This window comes from Stylophora pistillata, chromosome 3, assembly GCF_964205215.1.
Source record: "Stylophora pistillata chromosome 3, jaStyPist1.2, whole genome shotgun sequence".
Classification (NCBI taxonomy): domain Eukaryota; kingdom Metazoa; phylum Cnidaria; class Anthozoa; order Scleractinia; family Pocilloporidae; genus Stylophora; species Stylophora pistillata.
In genome coordinates, this window is record NC_142521.1 from 11,313,201 (window position 1) to 11,329,373 (window position 16,173).

At 39.7% G+C, this 16,173-nt stretch overlaps 2 protein-coding genes across 2 annotated transcripts; both read right to left on the reverse strand.

Annotated features, from left to right (window-relative positions):
- Window positions 1-1,231: 1,231 nt before the first annotated feature.
- Window positions 1,232-9,315, reverse strand: LOC111321044 (E3 ubiquitin-protein ligase ZNRF2). Its single transcript, XM_022923815.2, has 6 exons — window positions 8,840-9,315; window positions 8,563-8,658; window positions 6,122-6,181; window positions 5,601-5,646; window positions 5,224-5,285; window positions 1,232-3,532 (listed from the first exon to the last, which is right to left on the reverse strand). Exons 1-5 carry the CDS (start codon window positions 9,141-9,143, stop codon window positions 5,228-5,230), a joined length of 564 nt encoding a protein of 187 aa, XP_022779550.1. The 5' UTR covers window positions 9,144-9,315; the 3' UTR covers window positions 1,232-3,532; window positions 5,224-5,227.
- Window positions 9,316-10,679: 1,364 nt separating this feature from the next.
- On the reverse strand, window positions 10,680-15,753 carry LOC111321001 (dermatan-sulfate epimerase-like protein). The gene has a single exon (XM_022923758.2). It carries the CDS (start codon window positions 15,031-15,033, stop codon window positions 11,623-11,625), a length of 3,411 nt encoding a protein of 1,136 aa, XP_022779493.2. The 5' UTR covers window positions 15,034-15,753; the 3' UTR covers window positions 10,680-11,622.
- Between the last annotated feature and the right edge of the window lie 420 nt (window positions 15,754-16,173).

The following is a 16,173-nucleotide window of genomic DNA, read 5'->3' on the forward strand; positions in this document are numbered from 1 at the left end:
CCCCCCTCCTGGACTGATATTATAATTGTTTTGCTCAACGCAGGTTTTCACCGGAAACACAGACAGGGACACGGTTGTTTATCACGATCTTAACCCGGTCATTGCTGGACGCTTTGTTCGAGTTCTTCCAATGGAATGGAAGGTGTTCATCTCCTTGAGAATCGAACTTTACGGTTGAAAATAGCTGTTAAGGTGAGATAAACCCTATATAGCCCCCACCCTCCCTCCCCCTCCCTGCTGCGTTATTCAAACTGCAACGGAAATTTTACTGCTTTTAGCATAGAGAATGCAGCTGAATTATTTTCCATTGAGAGAATTGCTTACCAATTAAGCAAAACTTACTTCTTCATGTAAAGAAATGGTTCTCCGGTTGACTTTACGCAGCTGCTCAGCCATGGCAAGTGTTCATTCGTTTTTATAAAGGAAGCTTAGATCTTCATAGGCCTTTGGCGGGAGGGGTGAAAGAGGATAGCCTTACTGACCTCCACATATCAACTTCGGTAGTTTCCGCTGGGTTGCTCTTTGATGAGTATGGCTAAACATACTCCTTATAATGACCTTTTTGTTCCTTTGTTTTCGTCTTTGCAGACGAACAACTCTCTCAAAAAAGACATTAAAAGGTGAATATCTCTTATATTCACGCCGGAATGCAGAAGTAAAGTTTTATGGGAGAGAAAACGTAGCTGTTCAGCAACATTGACCCCTGCTCTATAATGCATGATCCTTTGACCTTTAAAACGATTCCTCAATTCCGATAATCCATCATTACTACTCCCAGAGTTCTGCGCAGCGCTTTGACATCAATTATTTCCTGCTTGTTTTTTATGACCTGCACGACGGACTTCAGCGAAAAGAAGGGACTGCTTGTTATCTAGGGGGGCTCAGGGACAACGTCATCATAGATGGGTGAGGAAAGGATAGCGTTTAAGCGAGAAACCCACCCCCCCCGCCACCCCTACTCCACCCCCCCCGCCACCCCTACTCCAAGAACTGCTTACCTTCACAAACTCAGAGGAAATAAAAATATTTTCTCTCATTGCAAACTCGGTATTTAAGGACTTAACGAGGATCTACAACTTCATTAGAGGCTAATTGGCTCACAAGGGACGATTTGGGCACTAATACAAATATTCAATGAGTAACAAAGTGTTATGGCACTCAACCAAGCACAGATGTTAGAAGCCAAACCTGAAAACTGATCTAGAGGTCAGCATGGCAGAAAACAACTGTGTAAAATGCAGGCAAAAGCAATAGCTGTTTTTTAATGACTTTTTAAAATTTAAATAGGTTGCACAATAATTTAACCATTGTTTTAAAAGAAACTCTTAAACATGTTCCTAAATGCATTATATCTACACGAAGTACATTGGTTAATGTACACAACCTAGTTGATAACACTCAACAAATCTGAGGCCTTACTAGATACAAGTAAATATCGTCTAAAATAAAATGCCTTTCTGCTGTACACAACAACGAGATTAAGATACTTTGATGTTTCAATAAATTCTGTGGAAATGAAAGGGAAATGTTTGAGTTTGATGGGAAAGGTAGCTGCAGTAGTTTACACCATCGACTGCACTGAATGTGTTATGCCACTTTCTGGCTGACAGACAGCCTTAGCTCTAACTAATCCAGGCTTTTCTTGTTGGGCATAATAACGACAGCTTCCCTAATTACACTGCAGTTAATTCTCTCAAGGGAATCTACTTCATTTCCCCTTGAGGTGCCTTGGAAGCTTTCTAAATGAATTCAAAGGAATACCAGACAGTTGTGCAATTAAACAGAGAGAATATTACTCAGGCACATATTTCAACCATAGCATATCCACCGAGAGGGATCCTTGGAGAGGTGCCGGGCTTTCAAATGATACTGCAAAATCTTGACATTTCAATGGTCAAATTATTGCATCCAATGGGTTTACTTGACCTAGTAGGTGGCACAACTAGTGAAACATTAGGGCATAAAAACTGAATAAAGAGCTAACACGACTTGTCAAATGCTTGCCGAGTTTACAGGGGCAGGATTAACAGGAATAATGGTACCAGATTCTTAAACAGTCCAAATTAACTTTCTAATGGTGGAAGTGCAGAAAGTGACTTTAGAATTTCTGAGAACCACAATATGGGACAAAGAGTTCTTTGGCTTTAGTGAACTACGACACTGGTGTTGTAGTTTTTGCACTACATACCTTTGGTTTCATTATTTGCTGCAATTTTGGGCTTTGAGTAATATTTCTGCCCAGTTGCCCCTTAAAAACTAACCCCTTATCTTAGTGTTTCACCCTGAGCAAGCTGGCTAATTATGCCATTCAAGTTCAAAGCATCACACAGTTACCTTTTGTTTTTCCTTCAAAGCCACTAGATCAGGTAACATGTTAAGTACCTTAATCCTTTGGTGTTTTTTTAAAAACAATGTTTTAAATATAAAAATAAAGTACTGTAATTAATAAATCAACAGAAAAAAATTTCAACATTTTACCTCCACTCAACATTGTTTGAATTCTTACCCATTACATTTCTCCTAGAATTGTTTAAAGAATCATGGATTGATGAGGCATAACATGAAATAAAATAGAAATTGTACATCACAGACAAAACAAATGGCATTTATGACTGTGCCTGAGAAGCAACAAATGCTCAGACATACTTGTAGCAAGAAAAATATACCCTAAAATCTTGCCAACTGGTGATTTATATGTTCTAGCAATGGCATTCACACCTAACTTAACTCAATGCTTCATTACGAAGTTTGAAGTAAAAAATGATTTTAGTAAAACTTTCATCCAGCTTTTCTTCAGAGAACAGTAAAATGAATGGTAGTACTGATCATGGAATTGCATCACATATCAACTTTAAATCTATAAGAATAGTACTATTGTTACTAAAATATATCTACATATACAATGTACATCTACATGTTAAAATAATATTAAGCTGCTCTACAGCCAAAAAGCAATGACACCGTTCTCGTTGCAAAATGCAACACAGCAAAACAACAACTTTCTCTGTGTGCCATCCATGTGTGTTATGACTCGACCCAACTAATTTTGAAAAGAGCCAATTTCAAGTTACACAAATAATTAATGACCTTTTATCCACTAGACAACATGAATTTATAAAACAGGGAAATAGTCATTTCTATTTCCTACAGGTTGCAAGTATTCTGAAATAACTGTTTTGAACAGTTGTAATCCAGAAAATATATTATTTGCTTTCCATCCTTCCCTACACAAGGCCTCTTGCAGCACACAGTTGCATACCACTTAATTTCTGAAACCAAATTTTAGTGCTCCCCATTAACTGAAAGTGTTCCACAACCTTGTGCTGAAGTGGGATTGAGGTTGAACCAACCTGCCTTCAGCACAGGTTTCAGTTATAAAAAATCATATATGAGAAGGGTACTACTTTCAATAAACAGCAAATCAACTTCTCCCCCTAAATGGTGTAAATTTCAATGCTGCTTGAAGTCACCACAACACCTAGGCTACTGTTAACTTGTTAGATTCTGCAAACTCTTGAGGAATGTGCATAGCCTGGAACACAAAATATCACATTCAAATACTTATATTAATCATTTTCAAATGTGGGAAACTAACTTTAATTTGCTATGTTGCTAACATGTCCAAACTTTTGTGTCACAGTGGCAAGGGGGCTCAGTTTTTGCTGCTGTGTTCTAGGGTCAATTCTCAAACCTGGAATCACATGAGAGCCAAGTTTGTTATTACATGTAGGTTTCCCCCTTGCTCAGAGGGTTTTCATTGGGGTTCTTCCCTCCATTTTCCTCCCTCCAAAAAATTGAATACTGAAAATTCCAATTCCACCCAGAAACAGTAGACAATCCCCCAATCAAAAGAGAAAGATTTCCATATCACTGTTTGCAGTCTTAACCCTTTAGCTCCTAGGGGTAACTCTAATTTCTCCCTGAAATTTCACCCCTGGGTCGCACATTAAGGTCACAAGAATGAAGGAAATGATCACCAACCAAAGGGGCTCTTGATTGTTAAACAAATTCTCCTTGTCAGCACCTTAGGAAATGTATAGAGTAATGCTAGGAGAATATGCATGTACTGACATCAGGGTGCCACAGGTTGAGAACCCAGATCGTCTGGACAGATTATGATTCCATCCAGATAATTGTAGCCATATAATTTGTATTATTTCTGAGAATTTCTGAGATTGTCTCCATTGCCTAGGCATATGTTAATATGATAGAGCCAGTCACCTTGAGCAAGATGGTTATAAGAAAAGCAGGCTTCACAAAACAATAGTAACAATCTACATGAAAAAAAATTATGTGCATCTAATTCCTGAAAATGAGTGCATTTTTCATGTAACACAAGTGCAAAGTTGTAACACAAGTGCTAATTACAAATAGCACTAGACTTTCTGAGATGCTTTTTTCATGTTATTACCCATACAAATACAGCTGAGGATTTGACAGTAGGGCTTCCCCTAATCATTCTAAGCAACATATGGCAATCTGTGGTCTTTCCTTACACTAAGGTAGCATGGAAAGCCATAAAAATCTTGAACAAAAGCTCATCTTTCACACCAGCAGTCTAAATCCCACAGGGATCAACGAACGCTTTTCATTCCATTAATTTATTCTTGTTTTTCTTATTGCCATGTTCCCACCAATAACGTAGCTCCATTTTCTGCCTTTAAAAGCACACACAACCCACAATTCCTCTATTCGCTCCGACGAAGGGCTAACGCTCAAAACATCAGCTTTTGTAATCGTTATGGTGGCCAATTTACCATTTCGACTTTGTTGATATCTTCAAATTATTTCATTACCCCCACCGACGCAGCCTCAAACAGTTTCTTTCGAAACTATCAGCCTTTGCCCACCACAATACTGATACAGTTGGGGATTCAATACCATGGCTGGCAGCCACTGCCCACTCTTTTCATTAACCCATGAATCTGATTCCATACTTCTTTAATTTTAACTCACCTTTTTTAAAGATACACCCAGTGGGGTGGAGGAGGGGGGGCAGGGGGGAGAGAGCTTAATAGAACTCACTGATATCCTGAAGCAAGGAAAAGGCAATGTCTTCCCAAAGTGAGCAAGACAGTGACCCTCGCAAGAAGCTTTTATTACTCCCTGCTGTGCCCCAAGCTGTTCTTAAGCTTCTCTCGTGCTCTCCAAACTTCCCATGTGCAACCATAGTTCCATAGTCATATCCTTAGCATGAACCATTTTAATTGTTAAAAAACTCACTTTTCTAATTTGTTGGATGTTCAGGACAAGATCTGTTCACCTGGAACCAATTGTCAATACAACTGAAAAACAAAGTAAAATCACAAAATTCTTATAGGTGTTCTGAAAGTGAGTATAAAAACATATAAAAATGTTCCATAACATAACATTCTAATTTTTTTTATTGGATTGAAAAATATATGTTGTTAATGAAAACAAAAAAGAGAACAAAACCAATTAAGAAACATTCCAACAGAAATCTCACTTTTGTAAAAGTATCTCCGTTCTTAATTCATACCAAAAGCAGAATCGATTGAATAACATCGGTGCCTTTTTCAACCAGCCTTATATCTTGCATTAATAATTATTTCATTTCCTAAGAAGAACATGGTGTATACCTCTTATGATATATACACAAACAAGGCAGCCTTGCTATAGTATCACCTGCCAAGAAAAGTACATAAATAAACAAATGAAAATCCAAGAAAGGTGTAAAGAAATTTTTCTGAGGGAATTAATACAAAAAACTTTCATGCAACACACTATAATGGTAATAACTAAAAACCTTCAACCTCCTGACTACCTCAAATAGTCAAACAAGACTTTGCTGCCAGAACCCTGTGATGAAGTCTGTTTTCCAAGCCAAATTTTAATTGGAATATTGGACAGAAAACAATCACTTAAAAGAACATAAACTGGACATAGCTTTTGACTGGTATGAGAATTAGCAGGATTAACAAAGGATTGACAAAGTTTTTCCTTCATTGTCTTTATATTCTACAAATTGACCATTGCTCTTCAAATGACCACGGTATGCTTGTTTTTGGCAGAGCCTTAAAAATGTTATCTCCATTGCACTTGTAAAATTAGCAATTTCATGACACAAATTGATTTGCAGTTCACAAGAAACATTTCATACCTATACTCAAGTCTTCCAGACATATAACACATTCTCCATTATCTTGTTTGAGCACATCCTCTAGAGAGAGATTAACAAATTCATGTTAAGAATAATTCTAACCCATATTCCGAGTCAGTGAAGTAGCAGGCTTTCAAAACTACGAACACTCTAAACCCTTGAATGCCATAACTTATCAAATAAGCAATGCAGTTTTTTAATAGCAAAAATTGGAAGGAGGAAAAAAGGTTCACTTGCCATGACTGTTTCAACAACAATTAATAATTAGATGCAAGTGCAGTAGGCTTGTTGGCTGGAGTCTGATACGCCACAGGTACACAGTCACCAAACCAAACCAAAGTCAAAATGGTGGCATCAATAGTCCCACTTTCAACCCATTTTAAAATAATTTTTGAAAACGTTTTTTGCTTTGTGGAATGTCAAAATACATTCATACAGATAGTCTTAATTTCATGCTCTACGACTGATGGGTAAAAACTGGTAAGGTTCTGGAGGATACTTGTCCTTTGGGAGAAAAAATGATCTGCTCTTCATTTTTGCTACAAAGGTGATAAGTTACCTACTGTACTGCAAACCAGCAAATGTATAGTATCAAAATAATAATAATAACTCAAATTAAAGCCATTTATTGTGAAGAAAAGTTCAGACATGGACTACATGTCTGACCCAAACTACTCCTAATCTTTAACAATTTTTCATTTCAGAAGGTAGTTTGAGTAGCAGGTTCTGTTGTAGCATGTTTATAGTGTGGATATATTACTGCAATGACTGGTTCTACATCAATCAGCATAAACATCAATTTATGAAAGTGAAGGCTCTGAAAGCTTTGAATAACTGTACTGCATGTTTAATAAGTATTGAGGGGCAGAGAATTCTCCAGCTTAGACAAATAATTCCCTGGCGAGATATCAATGGTGTGAGCTATTGTTCATTCAGATTTGGAGAACATTTTGTTGTTTCTTTTGGCCAATGTCCTGCTAGTGCCTTTCCTGGTATTTTTTCAATAACCCAAACAAACCATGGCCATTGGCATAAACAGACTTTTATTATGACTTTAGGAAATGGGTTTTATCTCAATTTCTTTCAAAGGATAACAATTCATGGTTCAATTCTTGAAGCACAGGTTACCCTTCTATCACTCATTGTCATGTACACCTTCATGTGCACACATGCCTGAGTAGGATATTTTAGCGCCATATGTTATCTCTGCAGACTTTAATAGCTTATTTACATAGACTGTCTAGTTTCACTAGATTATAGACACTGCCCTTTAAGAAAAAAAACTTGTCTAATCCAATCACAAAAATAGGCTTCCAAAATAAACATTTAAAGCAAAAAGAGGAGCAGAGATATCTAAAAGTGCACTTTTGACATTTATAATAAAAAAAAAAATTGCATTGCCATGAATCAAGACATGACTCAGATCTTGGTGGACCAAGTAAAACTTCTATAACAAAGCCATCTGATCAGAAGAAAAAATTAAAACATGTCCTTACTGGCTAAGTGACATAATTCAAAAGCCATATGATCCGAGAAAAAAAAGTAAAACATGTCCTTACTGGCTAAGTAACATATTCATAGGAGCACAGTACGTTCAAGAATAAAACAAAATATTGCAAAATTACAAATTCACAAAGCGAAACGAAATTGAAATATTATAAATAACAGATACTATGATATCTCTGAAACAGATAATCAATGATTTTTGAGGGTGTAAAATTTACAATTAGGAAAAAATGAACGCGATTGGCTTCAACAATATGTAAATGAAATGATTAAAATACAATGTGTACCGTAGGAAAATTTACTTTAAGAAAATAGCCATAAAATTTAAACCTTTACTAAACAAAAAGAGTTACATACGTTACAATATCAATTTTCATATTTCTTCAGTTGTGGAAAAAAATTTGTATGATTTTACCACTCGTTCGAAGGATATATATTACATACTGTAGTAATTAAAACATTACAAAAAATATAATATACATCACTCAACACATGTGAATTCACCTGCGTTGAAGATAGGAACAATTTTCATAATTTTTTATACAAGCCTCTTCAATGACGGTGGTGACCGAGAAAGATGAATAGTTTAAATAATCGCATATTCAAGGAACCATGGTTATGTCATCGAGTTTGAACTTTATCAAATTGAATCTACAAAGAAAATGATCGATTCCTTTCGAATTCGAACAAAATTGTTTGTTTGTTTCTAAAAAGAAATATTTATTGCCAAAGTTTCTGAGAAATGTGGAAATACTGTATGAACCATTGTTACGCCCGGACCCACAAATTATAATTCTGAAGTGGCAAGAGATTTCAGCTGACAGTGACAGACAACAAATTGCTCCATGGTTCTCGTGCCGGACAACAGTTAACTTTATGAACGCAATTTTTAACATGTTTGAGATCAGACGAATCAAAAGTCACTAAAAACTTACCGTTGTACGTAATTCGAGGCTTGGTGAGGCAAATTACCAGATGAAGCTCAATATCTTCAGCCAAAATTACTTTCGAGCAGACGGGACATTTCACCCCTACGAAGAAAATTTAATCACCAAGCATGGTCGCGTTCAAATTGCACGAATCGTCAAAACGACAAGATTAAGCTTTAAACTGAAAGTAAATACTCTCACATCCCCCAAATAGCCGACTGATTATCGTCTTTGGCCAAATACTAGCCAATCTCGAAGGAAAGGACTATATATTTGATCTTACCATTTAGAAACGTAGTGTAAGCGAACAAATGCGAAGGGAGAGAGTGCGCTCCCTGCAAGGCAAGTCCTCGCGGCGACGGAGAGTTATCCTCTGGAGAAGAAGACAAATCAGACTCCTGAAAGGAAGCCGAGTGGTCAGGAATCGATAACGAATGTCCAACATTGTTTAATGAACGAGTTCGTATTCTCGGATCCAGCGCAACAACCCTTGAAGTTTCCGGTAAGCCGGCCGTCGCAACGGCAGCTCCGTTGCCGACGTTGCGTGCATTTGTTCGCCCATTGTGGCTGGATTGCTTCGCTCCCATAATATTTAATCGCGTCAAAAATTCCCAGAGAACCTAAGCTGCCTTTGCAGCATCAAGAGAGAGCATTTACATGGTATTCTCAAGGAGAGAAAATGAAACAATTATCTCCTCAGCCCTCATGTTCCCTCCTTCTCGATGTTTTTGTTTGGAAACTGTTAAGGAGTTTGGCTGCAATGCCTGATGGGATGTTTCTTTTCGTCACGCCACAAGATGGCGACCAATCGTGAATCGTTGTTCGACTTCCCTTTCCTCCTTTCAGTTTCTCGTACTTCGTCTACACGAATGCTAGACTGGATCATTTAAATTTTCATTTTCCACAAGAAGAAGCCCAAACAAAGACATCTGCTAAGCTGAAGTTGAAATGAAGAATTATAGTATATATGTACCCCACTGGCTTTAATCTATCTAAAGTAATAGGTTCAGTCAAGAAGGAAACTAGCCACAGGACTCGCGCGTGTACGGACAAAGCCGTGTGTTCCCTAAGTCACGAGTTTTCGATCTGCGTCTATTATTCCACGATATTTTTTTCCATCCTTAATTTAGAACTGGCTTCAGATAATCAGCTGACTATCATTTCAACTCGCCTCTCCTTCTCACGTGTTAAACAGCCATGAATCGATGCGACCTTGGCTTAGGTAAGACAAACTCGTGCCCACGCCGTGCACAGCAAGCTTTATTTTTCGTGTCTCTTCATTCAGGATTCGAGAGTGATCGAAATGAGTGATTTAATAAACACCCACACTGGCCGTGCAGTATGCGAGAAATATGCGTCTGCTGTTGACTACACGTGAGGTCAACATGACCGGATATCGTCCGTTTTTTGTTTTTGTTTTGTTTTTTCAATTTTTATAGAACAAGACGATACCAAGGACTATTTTGACGCAGAAATTAAAGAGGCCAATAGCAAATCATTTTGACCGGCCGACTGGGTCAATAAAGGATCTATTACAGGGCCAAAGATTACACCAATGAAATACAAAAATTATCAATTGACGGAACTCGTCATTGCAAAAACAGAAAGTTCCAGTATCAAAAATAAATTCATGTCGATGTGATTTTAGAAAGACTGGATGTGATTTAAATGCAACGTCTCGTTTTGTTTCGGCTCTGTTACCTGAGACACCTTGGTTTTATTATAAAGGCGAGACAAAAGCTTGACGAACGACAATTTCTGACGCTGTTGGGAAACTCATACCTGTTATGTCATTGTCATGTGTTCTTCTATAGAACGCTTTACTCTTATAGTGCCTCTCTCGCCCCAGGAGAGCAAACTTTTGGAAAAACCTAGCCCCTACGGCTTAGATCACCGAGTTAGTAAGCTACCCTCAGCTACTATATTCAGACTCCCTGGCCGAAAATAAGAAAACTGGGTGGAAAAAATAAAAACCACTATAAACAGGTGACTGCGATCTGTGAACTGGAGGGGAGGGCAGTCTAAGTAAATTCCTAGAGAAGCTAACCTCCCATTAAAGGAAATGGAAAAATGGCTGTCGCTCCTCAACCTGTGCGATCGGGCTTTAACGTTTTGATCAGCAGTTCAACGAAGAGATTTATTAATATCTCATTGCTAACTATTCTAGTGACCAGAGTCTATCTTTTCAGGCGGGATTATCATAACACAGGATACGGAAATGCAAACAGAACATCCACTCCCTTTACAAATAACGCTCAAAATGTCCCAAATGTACTATTCGTCAAAAGAGTGGAGGCTCCCCATAACAAAAGTCAATGATTGAAGTAAAAAAATCACTCCCTTCTCATTAATTGGAATGTTATTTATCCAACACGTTGGGCCAATGGCCTAAGCATTAAGAGAGAAAATTCAAGTCACGGATTTCCAAACTATTCAAACTTCTTCCGTCATCGGTCTGATCTTCAAAGCAATCATCAGATTAACTTCCATTGTCTCATAAAGCCTAAACTGCACGACCGTTACAAGCAAAAATTTTAAAAACGTCGGTAACCCGATTGTGACTCTATTCAAAGTTTTTGAAAGACTGATCTGCCCACGAAAGCAGACATATTTCCTGTTGTTGCTTCTTTCTGCCGCTCGACAGAAGCGAAAACAGGAAACGCGTCTAGGATCGTAGCCCAGAAAGAGATCTACTGTTCTGCATTTGAAATCTACCAACTAAACACACTGATTCCCCGCCTAGATTGGATGAAACAAATCTGCGAACAGGGCGGAATTTAAATGGCAGGGTAATACACTTTTTAACGTTCTGAAGAAAGGATAATGTTCTCAGTCTTTGCCTTTTGAAAAATTCAGTCTAAATTCATCCGCAGGGGCCTGAATTTTTATCAGGCCTTATTTTCAATACTGCTTAGAGTGCCCATTACTGCGAAGATCGCTTTCATATTCATCTTAACTCATCAACTTGAGTTCGCTTCGTGCAATTATTGACCGTACTCGTTCGCTCCTCCTTTGCAAATTTTCTGGCTTGACAACATTCGTCTTCTCTTTTTTGTTTTGCACTGCCTAATCTGGTAAATCATATCGAAGTATTTTCATCACTTCAGAGCAAATTTCCTCAATTCTCGAGATGTCTGAAGCGCTCAGTTCTTGTTCCCAGGCTTTGACCATTCTAGAGCCGATCAATTCACGCGAAGAACCCAAACCAAATTCCTCAGTCTTAACGACTGTGAGTAAGCGATGTTCTGCAGCCGGCGAAAAAGGAACACCTACAAAGCGAGAAAGTTCCTCTGCCGTTTTTCGAGGTTTTAGGATTAGGTCTTCTATTTGAACAAAGCGTATACCTCCCATTTGAAGGTGCGCATTGGCACGCAGAACCGCTTGAGTCTGCGCAAGCCAGAGATAGGCAAGAAAATGCACGAGGGTTTCTTTCTCGTTCTTATCGTTATGTTCTTTGAGTACTTGCTGCATCTCTAGGAACTCAGGCGCGAAATTTGACATATTCGTCTCTGCGCACCTGAGAGCTTTAATTGTATCAAAGGCGGTGCGGACAGAAGTGCGAAGTTTGGCATCTACGCGAATTTCTCGAAGCCACGCGTTCACCCACCCTCTCGGGTCTCTAACCACGACTATGGCACGCATTCTTTCCTTCACGATCTTTGATAACCACGAGAACTTCAGACCCCACGCGGGGTCCGAAAGCCGGACAGCTGGAAGAGCCTTGTGGAGCTTTTTGGGTAATTTGGGTAAAACTCTTTTCGGGTCTTTAGCAAGACCACGAAACCATTTCCGATCTCGAAGCGCTTCAGATGAAAGGTGAAAACGATGAAAAGTAGAACACGGATCCAAAAACTTTGACGCACCTCTCCCAACTTCTACACTGAAGAAATTCGAAGAGTTTTTAAACAAGTGTCTTAGTATTTCAGAGCCTGCTAGAGGTAGAGACGTGAATAACACAAACGGTGGAGTTTCTACTGATTCGGAGAGAACACGACCTGCGCGGGAATTTCTAAGCATTGTGGGTATTTTGAAGTCACATCCCTCGTCTACACAAAAACCAACACAAACAGCTGTACTCGTTATTAACCATGGCACCCCGAGACAAATGACGAGCAAATCACAGATGGCTCTTCGAAGAATCTTTCGTCGAAGTTGTAAGTAGAGAAAGAGCAACAAGATCGAAACAGTAAATGGTAGGAACAAAGAGGATAAAACATTCCAAGTTGTATGCGAGTTACTCTCACTTGGGGATAAAATTAAATCTTTCTCCTCTCCGAACGACATGACATCCAAACCGAAACGCAGAGTCTTCTTGCCGATCTCAACCTTGCAGTGTCCTCCAAAATCTAAGAATTTATATCTAGAGTAAGGTTCATTATGCTTTGTTGCTATGGAAACATTATAACCAACTCCATTGACTGTCACCGAGAGCTTCACTCCATGATCATGCCCAGTCACTATTTGTGGGAGTTGGTCTACTTTATATCCAGGGCCGAGAAATAAGTACGCAGTACGTGTATATCGTACGTTCAACGGCGTTGTTATATTAAGGTAATGCGTTCGAAAGGAATGGAAGCTTGACGAGTAACTTGTCGAGTTGGCAAAACTCTTCTGATCGGTCCCTAAGTTAGACCAGTAAACTCTGTTCAAAAGTCCCTCTATAGAAACAATAGCATGGGGTGTTGTTGACATGTTTGCATTGACTATGAAAGGATGGTCCACGTTATGAAAGAAGGCGCTCATAACAGATGCTTGACTGCCTATTTTGCGTTCAATATGATCAACCACTAGGAGCGAGCTGGGATTCAACATAATTAGGGAACGATATACACTAAGAAGGCCCAGTTCCTGTCGATACCAACCACTCATCTCTCCGCTCATAAAGACCATATCATCTTCACTTGACGCTGATATAACATCTCCCTCGGCTCTCCAAGCTTCCATTGTTCGAAAATTAATCCACTTGTTGCACTCTCCTATCTGCCCCTCAAAGGGCTCGTAGCAAGATGACTTCTGAGAGGGCCCGAATACTAAAGCATTATTGAGGAAAGTGTACTTGTAGGCGTAGTATGTCTCTGTAATGAAGGGTACTCCATTTGGGGCAAACACAAATGACCCTTGGTCCGGCTGCTCATGGCCAGGGTTAAAGCCTCTCCATCCTTGTGGCAGCCATGATCGAACACGTTTTGTTCTAACAAGAGAGTTTATCGCCCGTCCGTGGAGCACCCCACACTTAAAGGAGAGAAACGTTCTCTTCTTACCCCAGGGACTGGCCAAGTTATCACCGGGAGATATGTCTAATCCTCCCCCGTAAGTTACAACTCCCCAGTCGCTAAACACGTGCAGTCGAGGCAGGCTTGGGTTGGGTAGTGCTCTCTCCTGAATATCAGGATTGTAGAATAGGAACTCTGTGTGAAGCATGCTTCTTTGATGTGAAGCCGCTTGATTGTAGACTTTCACCTTTGCTATTTGAACCTTGCGCTCTCTAATCTGTCTAGCCAGCCAATTTCCCAAGCCACTTCTCAAAACATAGTTGTCTAGGAAAACTAGCTGGCTTTCAGGGCCGTAAAACCAGTTCCGATTAGAGTCGCCATAGCCAACAGTTTCCTTGAACCCTGGGAGCACCGTATGGTAAAGAAACGACGCGTGCTCTTTGAGCCAAGGAGATTGCGTGAGGTCTACGCGAAAGTGGCGTAACGCAAGGAACACATACTGCGTTAGTGAACGTGTTGTATAAGTGCCATACGCGACTCCTTCGTCAATGGAGCCGTCCACAATAAAGTTAAACAGCTCTAAGTTTCTACTTAACATTAAATGAGCTCGTGACAGCCATTTCTCCCCCTCCAAGAACTTGTGTCGGGCGACAATCAAGGCGCCATTAAATATCGCCATATAGTTTGTGGCTACGTGATTTTGAAGATAAGAAGATCCCCACCAAAGCTTGAAAGATCTTTCGTACAATTCCTTTGTAACTGCCGTTATATTCCCTAAGAAGCGAGCTCTTTGAGCGTCGTTTAAACGCGTGTACAGAAAGTCGTACGCTGTCGCCATGCCGGTTAAAGAGTGGGCTACGGGGACATCGTCATGGAATGAAGCGGCGACGCGCCAGTTGGGAAGATTGGAAAGCCGCTCCATAAACAGAATAGCAAGCTCTGTCGCATTGATATCCTGCGGATTGAGAACGCAATGGAAAGCTAACGCAGTGAGGTGATTGCCATACTCCTCGTTCCAAGCACTAGAAAAAATTTTCCACTCCTTAGGCGGTAAATAATATTCAGGTCGATGTTTAATCTCTTGACTGGCTAAGTAGATCCTTTGAGATATTTCAGCGTGAGTAGTTCGTGCGCGTTCGTGAAGGTTAGGGATGTCATTCTCGTTGAAAAACAAAAATGGATGAAGCTGTTCCAAGTCATTCGAGGAAGCTTTGTGGGAAACAATAGCGACAAGTGCTAAAACAATTCTTGACGAGAACGACATCGCATTATAGAAAATAGGCCAGTCTTCACTGATAGGGAATGCAGGGGTCAGAGGTCTTCGTATGCTTGGGATATCCGTTCTCCGTGATGTCCCTCACGCCTTCTATGGAGGCCTGTTGTGGTTAAAATTGATTTATTTATTTTGCAACATGTAAATCTAAGTTTTCAGGTTTTAAAAGAAATGTAGGCCCCGTTCAATTAGGAAAGTGCGAACGGTCGAGTCTGGATTCAAGCTAAACTTGATTCGAGATGGACCTCGAGTTGGAATACGAGTTGGACTTATTTAATCGAAAAAAAGAGGGTGTCACGAAACCTCAGACCTTGAAACTGGCAAACCTCAGACAGGCAAAATACTCAGACCCCTAATTCTTTCTTAACGCGATTTCGAATATAGTCGAAATGTAGTGTGTTCAACGCGAAATATAGTACTCCTTTGACTTGCAATAGATGTGTCTGTTTCAACGACGGACCGTACATCTCGAAACAGTGCATCGAGTTATCGCATTTTTTGTGAAGTCTGGCAGCTCAGTTCGGCGTGATCATCAGCTGAGAAAAATCTAATTAAAAGTGGTAGCTGCCTATGGTAAAACAGTAGACAGTAGCGCCTCCTCTCAGGGAAGCGCGAACCGTCGAGTTTGGATTCAAGTTGAACTTCGAGTCGGACCTCGAGTTGGAATTCGAATTAAACAAATTTCAACGAAAAAAAAACAACAACAATTGGAACCAAATAAATGATAATTTCTCCCTGAAGAGGGTGTCAGACATCGAAACTGGCAAACCTCAGACAGGTGAAAGATTCACATTTCACAGTTAGATGTTTTGTTGGGTAGTATCGCTGAGTATTTTTACGAGTCGTGGGGCGGCTGTACACAGGCTAGACTAAATGTGTTTTGGGGGATACTTAAAACATCACAGCGGCCGGATATTCGTGTTATATTATAATCTCAAATATTTGGTCATGAAAATGTCATTCCCCAAAGTCCAAGTACTTCTAAAATATATGGCTGAAAAAATCCCACAAATGAAAGCTTTGAGGGCCGTGTATAACGTGAAATAGTTTATCAACTTGCGAAAGATTCACTTCGATCAGTATTCACTCAAGGTTGCGAATTGTCAAAGTCGCGTTATGCACTGACTGCTC

Excerpts from the sequence above, each read along its gene's own strand:
- LOC111321044 (XM_022923815.2), bottom strand. The coding sequence starts at position 9,143 with ATGGGAGCGAAGCAATCCAGCCACAATGGGCGAACAAATGCACGCAAC. Across the intron at positions 8,659-8,839 it reads TTACACTACGTTTCTAAATG|GGGTGAAATGTCCCGTCTGC; the intron begins GTAAGATCAAAT and ends TTTTCTTCGTAG. Across the intron at positions 6,182-8,562 it reads GCCTCGAATTACGTACAACG|AGGATGTGCTCAAACAAGAT; the intron begins GTAAGTTTTTAG and ends ATCTCTCTCTAG.
- LOC111321001 (XM_022923758.2), bottom strand. The coding sequence starts at position 15,033 with ATGTCGTTCTCGTCAAGAATTGTTTTAGCACTTGTCGCTATTGTTTCC.